This window comes from Podarcis vaucheri (genome assembly GCF_965113315.1).
Source record: "Podarcis vaucheri genome assembly, chromosome: 13".
In the NCBI taxonomy this organism is placed as follows: domain Eukaryota; kingdom Metazoa; phylum Chordata; class Lepidosauria; order Squamata; family Lacertidae; genus Podarcis; species Podarcis vaucheri.
Window position 1 is genome coordinate 29413467 of NC_138751.1, and position 21517 is coordinate 29434983.

General features: G+C 45.6%; 1 protein-coding gene across 1 annotated transcript in view; it reads left to right on the forward strand.

Moving 5' to 3' along the window:
• ERBB2 (erb-b2 receptor tyrosine kinase 2) overlaps positions 1 to 21517 on the forward strand; it is a 53022-nt gene that overhangs the window by 13270 nt on the left and 18235 nt on the right. Inside the window, exons 2-15 of the mRNA XM_082197173.1 lie at positions 5096 to 5247; positions 6960 to 7146; positions 7527 to 7661; positions 8492 to 8560; positions 9607 to 9722; positions 11070 to 11211; positions 13518 to 13634; positions 14550 to 14676; positions 15583 to 15656; positions 16037 to 16127; positions 17121 to 17314; positions 17892 to 18024; positions 18494 to 18584; positions 20635 to 20795. Coding sequence (XP_082053299.1) covers positions 5096 to 5247; positions 6960 to 7146; positions 7527 to 7661; positions 8492 to 8560; positions 9607 to 9722; positions 11070 to 11211; positions 13518 to 13634; positions 14550 to 14676; positions 15583 to 15656; positions 16037 to 16127; positions 17121 to 17314; positions 17892 to 18024; positions 18494 to 18584; positions 20635 to 20795 — 1789 coding nt within the window. The remainder of the gene's footprint in view (positions 1 to 5095; positions 5248 to 6959; positions 7147 to 7526; positions 7662 to 8491; positions 8561 to 9606; positions 9723 to 11069; positions 11212 to 13517; positions 13635 to 14549; positions 14677 to 15582; positions 15657 to 16036; positions 16128 to 17120; positions 17315 to 17891; positions 18025 to 18493; positions 18585 to 20634; positions 20796 to 21517) is intronic.

Below are 21517 nucleotides of genomic sequence, written 5' to 3' on the forward strand. Positions count from 1 at the left end.
ATTGCAATGAAGCTTTTTATTTGCTGCGGCAAGTTATACGGGGGGGGGGGGCGGGCGGGCAAGGAGTTCTACAGAGTGGGTGCCACCAGCAAGAAAGCCCTGCTTTGTATCCTCTCAGTTCTTCCCGTGTAAAATTGCCCACGAAGCTCAGCCTCACATCCAAGTACAGCCGTACCCTCGTTCTCAAATGCCTTGGGACTCAAACGTTTTGGCTCCTGAACGCCGCAAACCCGGAAGTGAGCGTTTCAGTTTGCGAACGTTTTTTGGAAGTCGTACGTCCAACGCGGCTTCTGCAGCTTCCAATTGAGTGCAGGAAGCTCCTGCAGCCAACTGGAAGCCACGCCTTGGAAGTCGAACGGACTTCTGGAACAGATTCCATTCTAGAACCAAGGTACGACTGTACAAGAAGGTACTTATGAGAGAAGATTCTGAAAAGACTAATCTAGATTAACCGGGACTAAGATTGAGATGGGCAATCTGAATGCACACTGGATAAGATGAGGTACAATCTGCCAGCACATTTCTCCTGCGCAAGCCTAGTGAAAATGAACTGGAGCTGCTTCCTCTGCAGACCGCCTTTGAATTTTGACAGGTGTCAATCTGCGGGTGTCTGTATGACCTCAGGTGGATGATCCCACACACCTGTCAGAGTTGGTCCACAGCAGGTGGGGGAGCTAGGGATGTGGACCACCAGCTGGGTCCAGTTCCCACTCCTGCTTTAGGGTAGTTACCATCTGTGGGGCAGAATCTTGCCCCATGGTAAGGCTACCTACCTCTGACTAGGGGTAGTCCATTCTGTATCATCTCTGCATGTGCTAACCCATAAATTGATTCTATCCTGTTTCTGTATTAATCTATGTTTTTTTAAAAAATAGCACACAAAGAAAATCACATTTAAATGCACGTCTCTGCTGCTGCTGCAAGCAAGCCACAGTTTCCCACCACCTCATTGCACATAGTAATGCCTGGTTGTACAAAAACCCGTATTTTTCGCTCTATAAGACACACTTTTTCCCCTCCAAAAATTAAGGGGAAATGTGTATGCGTCTTATGGAGTGAATGCAGGCTCCATGGCTTCAGCGATAGCAATGCGAAGCCTCCGAAGCGCAGTGGGAGTGCTCCCGCCGCGCTCCGGAGGCTTCGCATTGCTTTTGCTGCAGCCTGGAGAGCGAGAGGGGTCAGTGCGCACCAACCCCTCTCACTCTCCAGGCTTCAGGAATAGCCGCCTGAAGCCTGCGGAGCACAGTGGGAACTCCCGTTGTGCTCCGGAGGCTTCGTGTTGGTTTCACTGAAGCCAGGAGAGCAAGAGGGATCGGTGCGCACAATCCCTCTTGCTCTCTTTAGTTTGGTTCGCTGGAGAGGCGCTGCGCAGCTTTCCCTCTCTGCGCAGTGCCCCTTCAGTGAAGCGGGAGGAGAAATGGAAGGGGCTCCATTTTTCCTGCCACTTTGCTGAAGGGGCGCTGCGCAGAGAGGGAGATAATATTTTTTTCTTGTTCTCCCCCTCTAAAACAAGGTGCGTGCTATGGTCGGGTGCGTCCTATAGAGCAAAAAATATGGTATATGATATCACCAGTGTCTTGCTGTTGTACTAGTTTTCCCCAACTTCACTGCATCTTGTTGGGTGTTGCTTATAGCAAGGGCACCTCTCTCTCTGTGCCTATGTCTCTGTCTGTCTGTCTGTCTGTCTCTCTTTCTCTTTCCAGCCAAGGCCCCCATAAGATGACCCATGAGGGAATGTGGCTTTTGTGCTGGAAAAGTTTCCCCACCCCCTGGGTTACTGCACGGCATCTCCCCTTCTCAGAGCCTGGGAAGAGGCCTCGGGGACCACATAGGGACTTTGAATAGCACATAGGAGTGTGGCCAGCAGTCCCCAGTGGAGGGACTGTGTTGCCCCCTGCGCTGGAATAAAGCCAGCCTGACAAATGGGGATGATGGCGGAACTGTTTATATCGAGCTGGATGTTGCAGCTTTTAGTATGTTGCTTTTTACGCTAGTCTGGTGGTTGTGTCAAAAATAATTTCTTTTGCTAATGTGTTAGGGTGTTTTTTGCTGTCAAGGAAGCACATGCTCAGCGTTCGTTGTGTTATAAGAATTATAAGGTCCAAGATTTAAAATAAATGTTCATAAATGTACCAGGCAAACACATATCATCATCATCATCATAATAGTAATAATAATAATTATACCCCGCCCGTCTGGCTGGGTTTCCCCAGCCACTCTGGGCGGCTTCCAAGAAAACATTAAAATACACTAATTCATGAAATATTAAAAGCTTCCCTAAACAGGGCTGCCTTCAGATATAAACCACATGTCTGAAACAGTACAGGGAAATAGTCCTGAAACCATTATGATTCTCCCAAATTGACCTCAAATGTTCCTCTGCAAGGAGGAAGGAAATGGGAAAACCTTGCCATTGTCTTAAGGGTGTACCTGCGTATGAATAAGTTGAGCCTGTGACCTGAATTCAGGAACTGAGTATTTACAGGAATGCCCAGACTGCCCAGGTAATGCAACCAGTGACCATTATCAGGTACCCTGTTCTGTTGTTGACCACCTCCTTCTGTGATGTATGTTAGATGTTTCAGGGGGTTGGTCTTCGGCCACAGGGTGGGCAGTTTCAAAAGTCTATATAAGGGCTTGCACACCAATATTCAGGGTTCCTCCTCCTTCCTGCGTGGGGTTGTGAACACCCTGTTGCAACAGTTTAATAAAGATCAGGCTTCCTAGCTGCTTTGCTTCTCTATATTCTCTGGTTGGCCTCTGTTATTTTCTCCTACAGAAAGAGAACCTAGTCCTAAATAATGACTCTGCATGGGCTCTTGGGTACCCCATAAGGGAAAGGGAGCAGATTTTTCTTATAACAGTTGTGTGACTTCTAAAAAACCCTCCTCTTGTTTTAAATTCCCTGTTGTTTACATAAAACCTACCGGCCTCTTGGTTTATCTTATTCCAAGGTTTGTGGGGAATCTATACGCTTTGTTTTGTCTATTTCTATCTGGTTTGGAAAATATAATTTTTTCCCGTTTAGTCCGAAATGTGTTTGTTCACAAACAAAGGACGTTGCAAACCGTTGAATCTTGAGTGAGATGATCTTCGAAACAGTCGCTCCCTCCATACCTCCTCCTAAATGCCAAGTTTTGTCAAAATGTAGAGCTCCTTGGCTGAGGAGCAGCAATTCTTACACACACACACACACACACACACACAGAGAGAGAGAGAGAGAGAGAGAGAGAGAGAGAGAGAGAGAGACACTGCTGGGCTGTGGAATTAATCAATAGGAAGTTATTGAAATGAGCTACCAAGTTGAACCGGGAGCCCAGCATTTCCTATAGTAACAGATAGTGCTGTGTTGTCTTTGGTGTTAGGAATCTGGAGGAGGATTTTTATTGAGGCGAAAAGGCTGTACGTGGGGAATAATTCATGCTGGTTGGTTGAATTGTGAAGAGTGGGGGAGAAGCACAGGAAGTATCGGGCTTTCTGAAAGGATGAGAGAAGTTCCTGCTTGGCTCAGAATGGCTTGGATAGATTCCAGCCTCCGGGAATGAGTTGCATGCTGAGATTCCTGAAGCCAAAATAAAATAAAATAAAATAAAATAGCCTCTTTAGTTCAAACCAGGGTATGAAATCACCATCCAGCACTGCCAATTTGAGCTCTCTGTTGCACAGGGATTTAAAAGATGCCCCTTTTTCCATGTAGGGAATGGCACCTGTTGGATTTCTGCCTGACGTATGTCTTGTTTAAAGCCAAGAAATCTTTCCAGAAAAATATATTTTGGCTCTAGAGCTGGAATCACGTTTACAGGGAAAGACAGAACTTAGCTTCCTAAAACTTGCCTTTTCTCCCACAATCAGGCGTAAAGTTTATCACCTGCCACAGACCAGAGGCCTGTAACAGAAAGGCTGCTCAATTTTCAAAGATCATTTTATTTTCAGTTTTTTGTTCTAGAGGGGGAAGCAGCTTGTCTATAAATAGCACGGTTCTCTACACTTCAATTAAAAACCTGTACCCCCAAATGAATTCTGCATAATTTTAATCCACTTTGCATATACCGTATTTTTCTGTCTATAAGACGCCCCAATGTATAAGATGCCCCCTATTTTGCGGGACTCCGATTTAAGAAAATGGGGGGAGATGTATCCGTGTATAAGACACCCCCAATTTTTTGACATTCTTTTTTAGGGGGGGACATAGTATTATACACGGAAAAATCCGGTGTTTGCTTGTCTAAACTATTCTGTTTCTGCTAGTCATGAAGGAGAAAAAGTCACCATATTTTTCCGTATATAACACGCCCCCATGTATAACACGGCCCCTATTTTGGGGGGACTCCAAATAAAGAAATCCCCCATATCCACTATCCATGTATAAGACGACCCCCAATTTTAAACTTGAAAATATATGGCGGAAATATAGTCTTATACATGGCAAAATACAGTAAATGAAGCACTGAATTCCAACTCGCCTTGGCTCTGCCATGAGCTTCTGAGATTCCCAGCATACTATAGCAGACCTGAGGGCTAGGAACTTACTTTTAAAAACCAAAAAGAGAGAGCTGAGATTCCTAGTGTGCTGGTTTCTTCTTCCCATTGCTAATTCAATGTCTTTTGGGAAGGGTGCCTTCAGTCTATGCACAGTCACGATAATGCGTACAGTGGTACCTCGGGTTAAGTGCTTAATTCGTTCCGGAGGTCCGTACTTAACCTGAAACTGTTGTTAACCTGAAGCACCACTTTAGCTAATGGGGTCTCCTGCTCCCGCCGCGCTGCTGGGGCACGATTTCTGTTCTCATCCTGAAGCAAAGTTCTTAACCTGAGGTAATATTTCTGGGTTAGTGGAGTCTGTAACCTGAAGCGTATGTAACCTGAAGCGTATGTAACCCAAGGTACCACTGTATTGATTCACTGGTTTATATATGTGGAACTTTTACCTTACATTTGGAAACTTAGTCTATTCTAGTTTTACCCAAGCCTTTCAAAAGGAGTTCATAACAAGGAGCTTAGGAGTGCAGACATGCTCCCAGGTGTGTGTGTGTTGTGGATGCCTCCCTTTTCTTTTGATTCCAACCTTATTTGCACTTCTCCTCCTCCTCCGCAGTCTGCACCGGGACCGACATGAAGCTGCAGCACCCCTCCAGCCCAGAAAACCACCATGCCACCCTCCGCCACCTCTATGAGAACTGTCAAGTTGTGCAAGGCAACCTGGAGATCACTTATCTGCCGGCAGATGTGGACACGTCCTTTCTCAAGGTGGGTGTGATGGGAGAAGTTAAATGCATGTTCTCAAGACAGCTTCTCTTTATCAGGATGAAAATGAGAAGAGGAGGAAACAGGGAAGGTGGGCACACACCCCACAGGGTGGATAAAAATCAATGGGTTTTAAAAAAATAACCTCAAAAATCGGATTTTTTTGATTGGATTTTTAAAATAAAATGCTTTTGGAGGAAAAATCTTTCTAAAGATAGTTTTCTGTTTAGCTCACATTGTAGTCCAAAGGCTATTCACCAGGAAATAAGGATTTGTTTTAAGTTTTTAATGTGTGCTAAAACTCGATCACATCAGTTAACAAACATGGATACATATGCTATAATGTTATTGCTTTAGTTAAACAAATTGTTTAAATTGTTACTAAGGAAATGGTTATTTTTCTCCTTCCAGTAAAGTACAGCAGAAAAGTTGTCCAAATACAAACAGTTAATTATGAAATTATTGTGAGGTTTAATAAATTATCTATCTATGTCTTTCTAATAGTATAACCAAATCAGTAATTTTTGTTAGAACTGTAAAAAACTACTCTGATAAATTTATTATTCCAAAAATGAAACCTTCATTGGTTGTAAATATTAAGATTATACCAGCAAGAAGGAGTCTTTCTGTAAAAAAAAAAGGATTTAAATCAAGTCTTACTGACTAGTGATTTAAATTAAGTCTTACTGACTAGTGATGTAAATTGTGATTTAAATCAATTTGATCCACTCTTCCCCTTCATATTCTCAAGTAGCATTTAGAGGAGGAAAGTTGATGGAGATTGAAAAGTACATTTCACCAGGAGCAGAGGAGTCAATTGTGCCATAGAAATCTGCATGTCTCTCTCCCTATCACAGTGAAAGTGTCACATACGGGAAGGTGCTTCCAAAAGCAAGCAAGGCTGCGTTTCCACCTGTGGCTGCCACCCATTTCCTCGAAAGAAGCCACACTAGCTTCAGGTGCTGTGATTGCACCTGCAGATGAGCAGAGTTGGCAGAAATAGCTTTGACTGGACAGCAAAGCTGTTGGGAAATTCGTCTTGCGAAGCAGCTCAAAAAACGGAAAACCCTTTCGTCTAGCGAGTTTTCCGTCTTGCGAGGCATTCGTCTTGCGGGGCATCACTGTATAGATAAATCTATTGCACCCTCAGTGTCTTTGGCACTCTGGTTGTAACTTTTAAAGCCCTACATGGCTCAGGATCCCAGGTAGTAATAATAATAATAATAATTAGTGTTTCGTTGGACTGCCTTCTCCCACAGCAATCTGCCCATCTACTGAGATTGTAATCTGAAGCCTTTTGTCTGGGTGTCCTTGCAGCTTCTAGTATGGCAGATAGCAAATGATGACAAAGCCAAGGTCGCACAATGAGCTTCAGGGCTGAGTGGGGATTTGAACCCTGGTCTGCCAGGTCCTTATCTGACACACTAACCCAGTGTTTGTCAGACTTAGGTCCCCAGCTGGACTACAGCTCCCACCATCCCTGGCCCCAGGTCCTGCTAGCTAGGGATGATGGGAGTTGTAGTCCAGCCAGAACTGGGAACTCAGGTTTGAGTCACCACACCGACTCTCAGTAAGGATGGGCGGTTCCGCCTCTCTTCGGGGGTTGCCCTGGGTGGCCTTTGGACAAATTACCATGCCGCGCAAGGAGGATTCCTTGCTCCTCTTTTCTTGGCTTCTCACTGTTTCTGTCTGTCTGTCTGTCTGTCTGTCTCTAGGACATCAGAGAGGTCCAGGGATATGTGCTGATTGCCAAGAACCACGTGCGCCACTTGCAGCTGGAAAGCCTCCTGATCATTCGTGGGACCCAGCTGTACGAGGAAAAGTATGCTCTGGCTGTCCTCAACAACACCGACCCCAGCGGGGATGTGGGGCTTCAGGAGCTGGGCATGTTGGATCTGACAGGTATGGAAGGAGGGGCATGAAAAGGCGACGGGGACCTGAAAGAACCCGATCTGCCTACTCAACTGAGCTACAAATTCAGACGTGTCCCCATTTGAATCTCCTCCTCTCCTCTCTTCCCTTCTCAGTAATATGAGATTCAGGGCTATTGTAAGCATTACAATGAAAAAATGCAAGTGAAGGTCCTTCAGACACTCCCAGGGTGCCATAGAAATGTTCCAAGTTTTGTTTATTTCAGCATTTGCTAAAGTCCTCCTGGACTTGGAAGTAGGCCGCAATCTAAGCCATAGAAATAATAATAACAAAGAAAGCAAAGCAAATTAAAGCAAGTCTTTTATGCATTGCTCTTTACTGTCCCTTTCTCTCTTCCGATTTCTTTTCAGAGATCTTGAAGGGTGGTGTGATTGTAGACGAAAACCCCCAGCTGTGCTTCCAGGAGACCATCCACTGGGGGGCCATTTTCCACAAACACAACCAGCAGAACTACACGGAGATCAGCAGCCGTCGCCGTCGGATCTGTAAGCGAACCTTGTTTGGCTGCTGGGCTGTGTTGGGGTTATAGAATTCTGCACCGAAATGCTCTCCCACAATACCATGGCAAACACATATTCCTCGCTGCTCATTCTTCCTTCGTTGGCACATGCCAGAGGCCTTTGAAGTCTGCTTCTACTCCTTTGACTTTCATGTCTCCGCCTATTCTAACCTCTAAATCGGACCACCGCAACACACCAAACATGGGGCTGCCTTTGAAGACGATTTGGAGATTGCTGGTGCAGATTCAGCAGCCAGATTGTCAACCGAGGCAGGGCAGTCTGAACATATAATGCCAGTTCTGGCACGACAATACTGTCCACCCATTAGTTTGCAAGCTCCGTTTTGTCCTGGAAGGCAATTATGCAGCTCGGGCCCCAGTGCCTCAAGGACTATCTCACATGAACCAACCCGGACCTTGCAATCATCACCTGAGGCCCCTCTTTGTGTGCTGCTTCCATGGGAGACTCGGAGGGTGGCAACGTGAGATTGGGCCTTTTCAGTGGTGGCCCCCTGCTTGTGAAATGCTTTCACCCGGTGTTATCTTGATCTATTTTTAGGCAAAGGTTTATCTCTTTACCTGTGTTCTTGGCTTGTAATCTGAAGGGTGGCATTGCGGCCCGTTTTAATTGGGTAGGATCAGAAAGTCCTACCTTTTATCTGTGTTTTAGATACTTATTGGAGGTTCTTAATTGGTTTTGACCTAAGGTGCTCTGATTTGCTCTGTGAGAAAAGCCACTGTAACAAATAGAATACAGGAATATTTGGTGAGGACCACCCTGCTTTTAAGAAAGTGTCTGTTTTCCCCACTCCTCAGGCCCCGACTGCCAAAGAATATGCCTCAATGGCCACTGCTGGGGAGAAGGAAAAGGGAGCTGTCAAACATGTGAGTATCAGGCTTCTTGTGATCTGGGCTACACTAAAACATGCAGGTTTTACACAGTATCTCTTAACAGCTTTGGAGCGCGTAATTTGCGTGTAGAATGGCGGATGAGTCGCCATTTTGTCTCCCCCAGCCTGAGAGCCGCATTCCCTTCCATGCAATCATTCGAGGGCCACATGTCAGTGGTGGGCAGGGCCGATGCTAAAAGTGGGAGGAGCAACAAGTGTGAATTGTACTGTAGGCTCATTTCTGCACACTTGTGCAAACCCCTCTTTCCACCCATCCAGATGAACAAGAGGCACGTCAGAGTTCAGATATGCGTTTCAGGCAGACGGGAACCGTTAAGCAAAGCAGGGCTGTGGCCTGAGGAGAGTCCCAAGGGCCAGACAGAGGGCCAGACGCCCATCCTTGACGTAGATCAGGGTGGGCCGTGCGGCCCTCGAGGCCTTTTTTGGCGGCCCTTGGCAACATTTGACGCCCCCCAGCCCTCATGCTGCCATTCCAAAGCTGGGTACGGGAGGCACTGGGCTTTTGGAAGGAGACATGAGGGTTCTGACAGAGTCCTGGATTCCTTCCTGCCTTCTTCCAAAGCCTAGTTAGCACTTTCCCAGTTTGGGGAAGGAGGTGGGAAGAGTACATCTGAGAAGAGTGCATCTGAGCATGTCTCTAAAGCAAAGCCTTGAGAGGTCCTCTGTTATTTGCTCAGGGAGTTAGACTTCTGCTTAGCTCTCCCCTATCCCACAAAACTCCCTGGCATCCCCGCTTCTCCTGTTCTCTCAAAGGCACCTCTTTCTCCCTCTTAAGTTTCCTAGCCTGTTGCAACAACCTGGGTTGTCCCCTAGTGTAGCTGTGGCGTGCCTTATTTTCCTCTCACGCTGCTGTCACCTGGCATTTATGTGGCAGCCCAAGCAGCAGCTGCTGCTGCTGGCACCTCCCTTTTTGCAAGCTGTCAGTTCAGAGGGTACGAGATCCCTCTTGTGTTTGATGAAGGAGCTTCTGTGCCTCTGACTTTTCTGTTTTTCTCTTTGTCCCCCCTCCCCCCCCGGCAGTGACAAGCACAGTCTGCGCCAGCAGCTGTGCAAGGTGTAAGGGGAGACACCCAACGGATTGTTGCCACGAGCAGTGTGCAGCCGGCTGCACGGGACCCAAACACTCCGACTGCCTGGTGAGTGTGTGTGCGCGCCCTGGGGTTCTCGTTTCTCATTTATCAGACGCGCTGTCAAGTATTCTGATTGCCAGAAAAAACACAAACATTTACTTCTCTCACACACCCAACCTGTATTGGAGCCGGAGCCAGAGCAAAACAGGGGTGGAGCCCTGGCGGAACCCAAAAGGCAAGGAGCAGATTCCTGTTGAATCTGGTGATCGTGAGCAGAGCTTGTTGGGATCTGGAGTTGACTGGCTTTAGAAGACATCTGAAGGCAGCCCTACATAAGGAAGTTTTTAATGTTTAATTTTGTATCATGTTTTTGTTCCTGCTGGAAGCCGCTCAGAGTGACTGGGGCAACCCAGTCAGATGGGTGGGGTACATTATTATTATTATTATTATTATTATTATTATTATTATTAGCCTCTTACCTGACAAAGGTGGGGTGTTAGCCAGCTGATGAAGGAAGTGAATGGTTAAATGATTGTTTGTTTTTGAATGGGCAGTTCATCTGCAGGGGAGGAGTCTGAATCAACTACTTGTTGCGTGTTTATGTATGTGTGTGTGTAAGTAAGAGAGAGAGAGAGAGGTTGATTCTGGAGTTTAAGTCAACAAAGAGAGGCAGAGACAGGTTTCTTCCAGCTGAGGAAATAATTTCTGGATGGTATTGGGGATACAGCCTTCAGGTGAGGGCTGCTCACTGAGCAACACTGCCTGTAGCAAGAGTGCCCATTTTACAATTGTACCTTGGTTCTCGAATTTAATCCATTCTGGGAGTCTGTTCGACTCCCGAAACGGTTCGGAAACCAAGGCACGGCTTCCAATTGGCTACAGGAGATTCCTGTACCCAATCAGAAGCCGCGTCAGACGTTCGGCTTCCAAAAAACATTTGCAAACCGTAACACTCACTTCTGGGCTTGTGACGTTCAGGAGCCAATTTGTTCGACAACTAAGGCGTTCGACTACCAAGGTACGACTGTACTTCCATTTATACTGTGTATATTGCGCATTGTAAATAAAACAAATATTACAAAGATGCCATAAAGCTGCAGCGCTCCCCTCCCCCCTAAAAAGAAATGAAACCCTGTAGCGCTGCCCCAGAATTTGTCCCCATTTGGATGTGGGTGCGGAGGCTGGTTCTACAGGCTTGGACCATGAAAAGAATGGCTTCGGAAGTTCATTGCCACAAAGAATTTTGTTAGCCTTTGTGGGGCCGCGGAAACGTGGTTGCTTCTGATCCAAGCGACTCGCTTTCTAAGGTGGCCCCTGAGTGTTCAGTGGGGTCCTTCCTATGTGAAAGTTCTCAAAGTGTACGTGCCTTTAAAAACAGAAAAATAAGGACTTGCCACCTTTCGTTTTCTCCAGGCCTGCTTGCACTTCAACCACAGCGGGATTTGTGAATTGCATTGCCCACTTCTCTTCAACTACAATCCAGACACCTACGAACATCTGCCCAATCCAAATGGACGGTACACTTTTGGAGCAACTTGTGTTGCTGAATGCCCTTGTAAGGCTCTTATTATTATCCCTTTTGTTTTGTGCATGTATATGTTATTGGGGTTGCGGTATGTGTGCAGGATTTTTGGAACTGAAAATGCCCTGGGATAGTTACTATCTTCTGTTTAGTCCTTAGCTATGGAGACGAGCCTGTGTTTTGCCTCCATCCCTTCTCCCTGGAAGCCAAAGGCACATGACTGAGTACTCCAGCACACAGAATACAGTGGTGCCTCGCAAGACGAAAAGAATCCGGTCTGTGATTCTCTTCTTCTAGCGTTTTTTTCGTTTTGCGAAGCAAGCCCATTGACGGATTAGCGCTATTAGCGGCTTTTAGCGGCTTATCAGCTTATCGGATCAGCTGATAAGCGGCTTAGCGGCTTAGAAAAAGGGGGGAAGGGGGGAAAAACCGCAGGAACTCGCAAGACATTGTCGTCTTGCAAAGCAAGCCCATAGGGAAAATCGTCTTGCGAAGCACCTCCAAAACGGAAAACTCTTTCGTCTAGCGAGTTTTCCGTCTTGCGGGGCACCACTGTATTCCTTTCATGTATGCCAGTTGCTAGTTTTTTAATTTCCCCACACACACAACATGAAAAAGGCAACATACAAACACCTCTTAAAAACGGTTGAAAACAGCACAGAAAATAGCAGTAGACACACAGACACATATGTAAAATGGTGGTGCTTTCAGTCATTTGAACAGTTGTCTGCATTCAGCGGTGGTATAATCCTGATATTGGTTTACCACCTCAATGAGAACTTGGCCTTTGTTTCCCCCCTTTCTCTATAAAAAAAATGCCCCGAAATGTGTGGTTTTTAAAAAATTCTATTTCTATGCCTCTTTTTATTCAAATAAATCCCAAAGTGGCTGTCAGGACTGGTCGTTGTCCTCTTCAGATCACCACACAAACGCTTCTTGTTCTTTTATAAAACTTTTTATTGCGTATTAACAAAACAATCTTATAAACGGTTCTTAACTATTATTCCTCAGAGTCACTTATTTCAGTTGCCTTCTGAGCTCTGCTTCTCCATGACCAGCCACTCTCAAAATGGCGAAGGCGCCCTTCCCTTCGCTTTCCTGCTCTTTTTTCTAACCTCCTGGCTAGAGCTGGCTTGTATCTCCCTTCCTCCAAATCTGAGCTAGAACTGAACCCTTGCCTTTCCTGGGAACAGCCAGTCCCTCCTTGATCCTCTTGCTCTCTTCTATTGGAGTCACTGCTCTCCTTCCCCCCTTGGCGAATGCTTTCTCCCTCTGAGAAACTGAAAACTTCTAACTCTTCCCTGACAGTGGCTTACAAACAAAAGATAAAAATAACATAATGGAACATCGCAAACACAGCATAAATTGTATAGAATACTTAAAACAATCACAAATTGCAAATAAAACAGTTACCATCGATGTAACACTATTAACAAAACAACTAAAAAATAAGCTGAACATCACAGTTACACCCCCAAAAAAAATCATATAGGATTCACAAAGTATGATAGCATTCATATCTATAAAACAATAACAAAACATTAACAAAATAGCAACAAAACAAAAAAAGCCCTGATGAATTTGTACACATGCTCTCCCCTCCGCCATGACTCATAAACCTTCAGTCTATTCAGTGCATCAAAAGACACTTGCACAAAAATGCTCTTGGCAGCAACTCCCTTCTGAAGGATCATTGCAATGGAGGTGTTATTTTCTCCCAATTACATGAAGCAAAATGGCTTCCCAAAATTCTTTTTAAGAACTTGGGTGGAGGGAGATGGACCAGAACGAGAATGTGATATGACAGGGGTCAGCAAAATTTTTCAGCAGGGGGCCAGTCCACTGTCCCTCAGACCTTGTTGGGGGCCGGACTATATTTTGAAAAAAAGAAGGAATTCCTATGTCCCACAAATAACCCAGAAATGCATTTTAAATAAAAGCACACATTCTGCTCATGTAAAACACGCTGATTCCTGGACGGTCCGCGGGTTGGATTTAGAAGGCGATTGGGCCAGATCTGGCCCCCAGGCCTTAGTTTGCCTACCCATGTGATGAGGTATAACCTGATGGACATGGAATACAGGCGAGGATTTAATGGTCAGGCTGTTGCGGTACATGAGAAACATATTGGCAGTGGGGGCTCTTTTGCTGTTAAGGCAAGCTGCTTTGAGCATGCTTTCCCATGGGAAAACAGCATATAAGTGAACGGAGGATGGTGTACGTATTGCTATAATCTGCCTTGTTGCAGCACCGTCCTTATGCAGTGGGTTTTTTTGTAATTAAAGAAAAGAAATGCTGATTCCAGGCTGTCGTTCACTTCCTGCTGTTCTGAATTACAGATAACTACTTGGCTGCAGAGGTTGGGTCCTGTACTTTGGTGTGCCCTCAGACCAGTCAGGAGGTGAGCGTGGGCACCGTGCAAAAGTGCGAGAAGTGCAACAAGCCGTGTCCCAAAGGTAAGAGCTGGGAATTGGCCAGTGGAGGGAGAAACACTGTTTCCAGGAAGACTCTGACTTTTCCCATGATGCATCAGTCTTGGCATCACATTGTGTACGCCCACCATACAAGTCCTTCTGAGAACCTGGGGTACCAGCAACACTTGTAGGGTATGCCCTCCTTCGTCGCATGGAGATATTTGGCACGAGGGGGAGGGATATATATGGGGACGCAGGTATGGGATGCTATACTACTTTGTTTCCTGTCTCTCGTTCCTGTTGCCCGTAGAAATGGCCAATGTCGTAGAGAAGGCTTATGGCAGCTTTCCCCACTTTGGTGTCCTCCAGATATATTGGACTGCCACTCTCATCATCCCTAGCCAGTCCAAAACCAGGAAGGCGAAAGGCTTGTTTATGCAAACAGTTTCAAATGTTGAAACCGATTTGTGCTGTCTTCAAAGTTTTGGTTTTAACTTATTCTACCTCCTGAGTATTCTGACCCTATCCTTGACTCCCTTGGCTTTGCTCACCAGCTTTGCAGCCGTTTCAGGAATTGCATTTGTAGGTATTCAGCAGGTGAGTCAGCCTGATTTTTGGGCTCGTGGCTCTTCCTTGGCCACTAGGGGTTGCAACTGGTGCATTCAACACCCAAGAAGGACTTGGGTTAGCCCAGGCATAGGCAAACTCTGGCCCTCCAGATGTTTGGGACTACAGTTCCCATCATCCCTGACCACTGGTCCTGTTAGCTAGGGATGATGGGAATTGTAGTCCCAAACATCTGGAGGGCCGGAGTTTGCCTATGCCCGAGTTAGCCTTTCTTTCGGCCCTTTAGCCCAAAGGTTCTGTGTTGTTCCCATTGTCTGCTCTGTATCATGGTTGTGATGATGTTTGTAGACTCATATGCACATTCTCTTCCCTCCCCCCCTCGTCTCTCAGTCTGCTATGGTTTGGGGATGGATTTCCTGAAAGGGGTTCGTGCCGTCAATGCCTCCAACATCCACCACTTTGCCGGCTGCACCAAGATCTTCGGCAGCTTGGCCTTTCTGCCGGAGACTTTTGGAGGGTGAGTAACAGTGAGCTTTAGGTGTAAAGGATGTAGCATCAGTTTGCTCAAGACATCCTTGTAATTGTGCCATGTGAGGTTTTAGCTTTGGAAGGGCTATGGGAGTGTTTATAAAAAAGGGAAAGAAGTGGAGGAAGTTGGAACGATTTAGGCTCTGGGGTATATAAGAAAAATGGTGGCCATGGAATCAAACCATGAGGTGTGAAAGCCTTCTGGTATTGGGAACAAGTAGTCTCGGAAGCACCAGGGCTGGAGATGGAAAGAAAATAAAGTCCCTACTGGAGAAAAATGGCAAATTTAACTGTTGGAGTATGCTGAAATGGCAGAACTGACTGGAAAGCTCGAGAACCAAGAAGACCAAAACCTTAACAGAGAATGGAAAAAAATTATAATTTATCTTGGAGACTACTGTAAACAGATGAAAGCATTAGCAGGATTGCAATAACACAACTGTAGGGTAGCAAGTACTAGGGAGACAATTGAGTTGTATTAAATATAGAATATTGGAAAAGATGCTGTAGAAAAGGTTTGATAGTAGGACCCATGGAGGAGACGGTGGGAAGTCCAGAGATTTGGAGGAATCTGTAAATGTGGATCTGTATGGTTGTATTGTTATAATTTTATATTTCTAAAATCAAATAAATGTATTTTTTTAAAAAAAAGGAAGCACCAGGGCTGGCTTTTGTCCACAGCAGAGTTTCCTTGTGAGAAATGCTGAGGTGATTCCACTCAGAATAGCATGTGGTGCGTAAAATATTTTGGCCACATTTTCATCAACTGTGTAGAACCAAAATTAAAGTAGCCATCACTCAAGTTACAAAGAGTGCAGTAATAATAGCAAGAGGAAGCGAAGTGTGTCTGTTTATTTCATTTCTCACCAATGCAGTTTCCTTCCTTTCTGTCCAGGGATCCTGCCTCTGATACTCCGCCCCTTGATCCCAAGCAGCTTAAAGTCTTTGAGAACCTGAAGGATCTAACAGGTACATAAGAATTTTATTTCTAGGTAGCCTTGGCCCCCTCCACCCTGCCTCCAAGTCCCAGGCAAAGGGGTTGTTTGTTGTTACGGAATAGCATAATTAAGGGAGGCAGTGTGGTTCAGTGGTTAGAGTGTCGGACTAGGACCTGGGAGACCAGGGTTCAAATCCCTCCTCAGCCACGAAGCTCACTGGGTGACGATGGGCCCAGTCGCAGTCTCTCAGCCTGACCTCCCTCTCAAGGTTGTTGCAAGGATAAAATGGGGAGGAAGAAAACCATGAATGCCACCTGGAGCTCCTTGGAGGAAAAGTTGGATATCCAAGTGATAAATAAATCAGGTGCCCTCATCCTCCGCTGAATGGTCCTAACTTTGTGTTTTGCATAGGCTTCCTCTATATTGAATCCTGGCCAGAATCTCTCATGGACTTAAACCCTTTCCAGAACCTTCAAGTGATCCGGGGACGAGCCCTTTACAAGTAAGCACCCTCCCAGGATTGGGGCAGAAATAGCTTAGATTGCAGCGGCTAAAAGACTGAACTATAAATCAAGGATTCCAGCATCTGAGCTTGCCTCTGCTACTAACTCACTAGATGGCTGAAAGCGAGCTGTTTCTATTTACTTGCATAAATGCTGTCAAACCCCAATGGATTTTGTCGCTCTCCAGATCTAACAGGATATATCTCGTCCCTCTTTTTACCAGTTATCAAGTCCAGTGAATGTTGGTAGTTGTGTGTGTCTGTCGTCTTGACTTTGTCGAAGGCTTCCTGCTGGTTGTCAGCTTGCCACCATATTCCAAATATTCACTGTTAACATGCACAAGGCAGTGTGGAACTTCTGTCACTTGGTCAAGCAAGCTCAGGGTCGCTCAGAGGAAACCTGGGTTTCCCATTGTCTCTCCTAAGGGGATCTCTGAACTGGCATTTCCTGCCAGATATGGAGGCTGATCCCACAGAAGCACTCAGCAAGTGGAGGGCCTTGTCTCTCGCCTTCTGACGAAAGGTCGGAGGGTATCCAAATAAACCGCAAAAACTTCGGGCCTACACAATGTAACTTCCTCTCCCTCTCCATTCCCCTCACACACCTGCCATGTGGTAGGTAGAGCAGAGAGAACCCTCTGCTCTGTAATCCCTCACTAAAGCATTTCATCCTGCCACGGTTTCTGCCCTGCGCCAGCCATCTTTCCTTCCTTGCATGAAAAGGAAGAAGTTGGAAGTAATATTCTCAGGTACAGCAAAAAGATGCCTGAATATCTTACTTATTTTAAAACCTACACCCTTCATACTAACTGAAGTTCCTGAAATTATATTACTTGAAATGCAACAAAACAAGACAGGTTGTTAAATGAGTCCCTCACTGGGCCAGTCAATATCTACTTCAGCACGGCAGGGATAGACAAATAAAATCGCTATTTTAGGGCTTCTTCTCTTCTTCCTGATTGGGGAGCCTGTTTTTTTCTTTTCTTTTGGCAGCGGAGTCTATTCTCTGACATTGCAAAACCTCAACATCTCCTCCTTTGGCCTGCGTTCGCTGCAAGAGATCAGCAGCGGAATGGTCCTGATTCACCACAACCCCAACCTTTGCTTCATCCAGAACGTTCCTTGGGAAGCCATCTTCAAGAACCCTCGGCAGACCTTGTTCCAGAATGACAACAACCCCGAGTGTAGTAAGTGTGTGGCACCTACTCCTATGGTTACAGGGAACCAGGCAGAGGGCCCGCCCTGTGGAATGCCCTCCCTTCAGATATCAAGGAAATAAACAGCTATCTGATTTTAGAAGACATCTGAAGGCAGCCCTGTTTAAAGAAGTTTTTAATGTTTGATGCTTTATTGTACTTTAAATATTTTGTTGGAAGCCGCCCAGAGTGGCTGGGGGTGGGTTATAAATAAATTATTGTTATTGTTATTGTTATTGTTATTAGGCCCCCTCTCCACAATATTCCAATCTGTGAGCCACTTTTTAACAATCTGGTGTTGGGGGAGGGAAGGGAAGTGAGCCCCTTTGCCAGGCTTATGAAAAATCCTGTGCGGATAGGAGAATTTAGGGACTCCATATATGAGCTCTTTGTGAGCAAATGCATAAGAATTCAGGGTTACTCAGCGCAATGTTAGCTTGGGCAGCTCACAGTGAGGCCAGCAAGAGTCGAACAAAAAGACTTGTCTTTTATGTCTTCCTCCATGCCTTTGATGGTAGCAAAAGAACAGGTAACAAATGCATACATTCCTATGTCTTCTTCTCCACAGTACACGAAGACCAGAGTTGCTCCCTCCTCTGCTCCAAGGGGCACTGCTGGGGACCTGGGGGGACTCAGTGCATGTCCTGCATTGGGTTTCTGCGTGGGAATGAATGTGTTAAAAACTGCAGCCTTCTGGATGGGTATGTGATCATGGGGAAAGCAGACCAGGAGCCCTGTCTGTCCAGAATTCAGATTAGGAGCAACTTAATGGCTCTGGGAGTGCTATGTAGAAAATACTTTGTTTAGCCACATTAAGGTCTAGAGACACTTGCTATGTTTATATATATAAAAAGCTACATTTTCTTAGTGTTGGGTTCTGTGCTGTTGACTAAATTCTGTGCTTTCAGGGTACATGGAAGAGGTGTGAAAATAGCATACATATCAGCTCCTTGTTTTTCTTCTTTTTTGAAACATCCATCTGTCACCACCAAATTTTATAGAACAATTAAAATGCAGCCTTAGTAGAAGTTACTGTGATGAGAAGGGCACCGGCAGATGATGGATTGCCAATCCACGACATTCCAGGAAGATAAGGAAAGCTGGGAGGAGAAAAACTGGAAGCTGCCTAAATTTTGGATTGACCTGACTTTGCAATTCCTTCTCCTACAGAGAGTTCCGGGAATACGTCAATGGGACACGGTGCCTTCCATGCCATTCCGAATGCTTGCCCCAAAACGGGACAGAGTCCTGCAATGGATCGGTAAGGGCAGGGACTGAAAGCTGCTGAGGCCCTCGCTTTATTCTGACTTCCTCGCCTTTCCACATCAAGTTGTCTATCCATAAAGTATCTTTTCATCTGCTCTAACACACACACACACACACACACCCCTCTGCTTATGTTTCTTGTCACCCTATGTGCACAAAAAGAATGACCAGAACTGGCATCTGCTGTCCTGGCAGGTCTGCCTTGGCCCTCCATTAATTTTTCCTCCTCTGGCACTGATCAGGGCTGGAAGTCACCATTTACATTTCCCACAATGCCCCAGAGCAGTGATGTGGTATTGTCGGAAATTAAAATGGTGGCTTGTGGATCCAGTCTCCCCATGCTGATCTGAGTAGTTCTGGCTGCCAAGCCAATTGATCCAGTGCTCCCCATGGCTGCACCAGTGACTGTAATGATAAATAACTGGTTCTGAATTGGCTTCCGCCCTCCGCCCTCCCCATTCATTTTTCCTTGTGTGTCGTGCCTTTTAGATTATGAACTTGCGGGTGGGTACTGTCTAATTACTGATCTAATAAGCAACTCTGGAAGATTCTAGGTTTTCCCCCGCTAAAGAACATAACAAAAAATGCTTTAAAATAAGCTTCTGAGGAATTCCCATGTATGCTGGAATAAAATGTGGAAAAACCATTGCTCAATATAGCAAGGTGTCTTTTCCAAAGTTGTTGGACTACAAACCCCATAATTCCCAGCCATGGTGGCTGAGGCTGCTGGGGGTCGGAGTCTTGAGGGCCATGGGGTTCCCATGTCTTTGCTACAGGCTCCTTCCTTTAAAACCAGCTATGAATCCATACAGTTGAATCTGTGGAGCAGGTCAGTGGGGAGGTTTCACCTGTTCTGTCTTCTCATGTCACCTGTATCCAAATATTAAGGGAGAATTCCTCAGGCTCGTTTTCAAACAGGCTTGTTTTTAAACCAGGTGGCTATGAAATACCAGTGATAAATTATTAACAGGAAAGGTGTGCTTGTTTGCATTCCTTCCAGCTAAATTATGTCACGGCTTTACAGAAAAAAATTAATGGTCCTCTTACCACAGGTTTTTCTGGGTTTTTCTGCCTTCTTGATGTTTTGATGGATGTTTCTATTTTGTAACGTAAAATGAGAAAAGTCGAGGCTAATAAAACTTAAATAAACTCAATCATCAGTCTTTATACACACAAAACCTAATAGCTGTGTGACCCATAAATGCGTTAGCGAAATGCTATTACGTAAAAATTTGAGTTGAACCTTGTAATAGAAATGATAGGAAGAAACAAAGATCCAGAAAACTGAATAGCCAATAACTAAAACAAATAAATTTATAAACACAGCGTATATCAATTTGAACTGCCAATACATCGCGGTGGCTGGGAAGCCACGATGTATCGGCAGCTCAAAAATTCTGAAACCGGTGTTGCGATGCAAACGCCAAAGCGGTTTCAGACAATAAATGGAAGTATCGCCCATCCCTCCTCTTGAGGACTGCCCACATAGTCATTATGCAAGAGAGCAAATATCAGCTGACATGCTGGCAAAGACTTCGTGCATCATAGATAAAAGCTGGGCGAGCTTTATTCAGAGATTGTCGCCTCAGACACTGAAGATAATGTCACAACTAGTCATTTCTTTTAGATTTTTCAGAGCGAGATCCAGCCAGAGTGAAGAGCTTTGAAGCTTCCTTGAAAGCTTTGAGGCTCATGCCTTAAGCATGTGCTTAAATTTGCCCATTGAAATCAATGCGCCTGCAATGTTACAAAATCCAAGTTACCCAACTTTTCCCATCGTTAGGTAATAAAATGTGCAAGAACAGCACAGTTCACCTGAGGCAACTTTGCAACAGCCCCAGACCCAGCGACTCCAAATCCATAGATTCCTATCAAAGTTTCTGGCTTTAATGTCAGTCTCTGGTCATGTCAGCAACGAGTCGCCCTGTGTTGTAAGGGTGATATTGAATGCAGATCCATACAGGACAGCTGATAGGGAGGAGTTCCCCTCCCCCTGTTCTTATAGAAAGTCTTTTTTTCTTTTTCCGTCCTTCTTCCTTCCTTAGGACGCAGACCAGTGTGTGGCTTGTGCCCATTACAAAGATGGCCCCTACTGCGTGGAGCAGTGTCCCAGTGGCGTGAAGGTGGATGGTTCTTTCGTACCCATCTGGAAGTATCCCGATGGGGAAGGCATGTGTCAGATCTGCCCGACCAACTGCACCCACTCGTAAGTTTCCAACATGGTTAATAATAAATAATAATAATAATAATAATAATTTATTTATACCCTGCCCTTCTGGCTGGGTTTCCCCAGCCACTCTGGGCGGCTTCCAACAAAATATTAAAATACAATAATTCATCAAATATTAAAAGCTTCCCTGAAGCCTTCTAAAAGTCGGATAGTTGTTTATTTCCTTGACATCTGATGGGAGGGCGTTCCACAGGGCGGTCACCACTACCGAGAAGGCCCTCTGCCTGGTTCCCTGTAGCCTCACTTCTCGCAGTGAGGGAACTACCAGAAGGCCCTTGGAGCTGGACCTCAGTGTCTGGGCAGAACAATGTCGATAGAGACGCTCCTTCAGGTATACTGGGCTGAGACCGTTTAGGGCTTTAAAGGTCAGCACCAACACTTTGACTTGTGCTTGGAAAAGTCCTGGGAGCCAATGTAGGTCTTTCAGGACCGGTGTTATGTGGTCTCGGTGGCCACTCCCAGTCACCAGTCACCAGTCTAGCTGCCGCATTCTGGATTATGGGGAGAAGGTCCTGCTGGAAAAGAGGCACCAGCGCCTTTGCCTAATGGGTGATGGGAAATGGGGAGGAAGAAATGCTAAGACTGTTAGCAGTTTGCTCTCTGCAGAGCACACTTTCTGTATAATTTAGCACATAATCGTTTTGACTTCTGGCAGCCTTTTACTTGGCCGCCCTGGAGCGACACCAAAAATCTGCCAC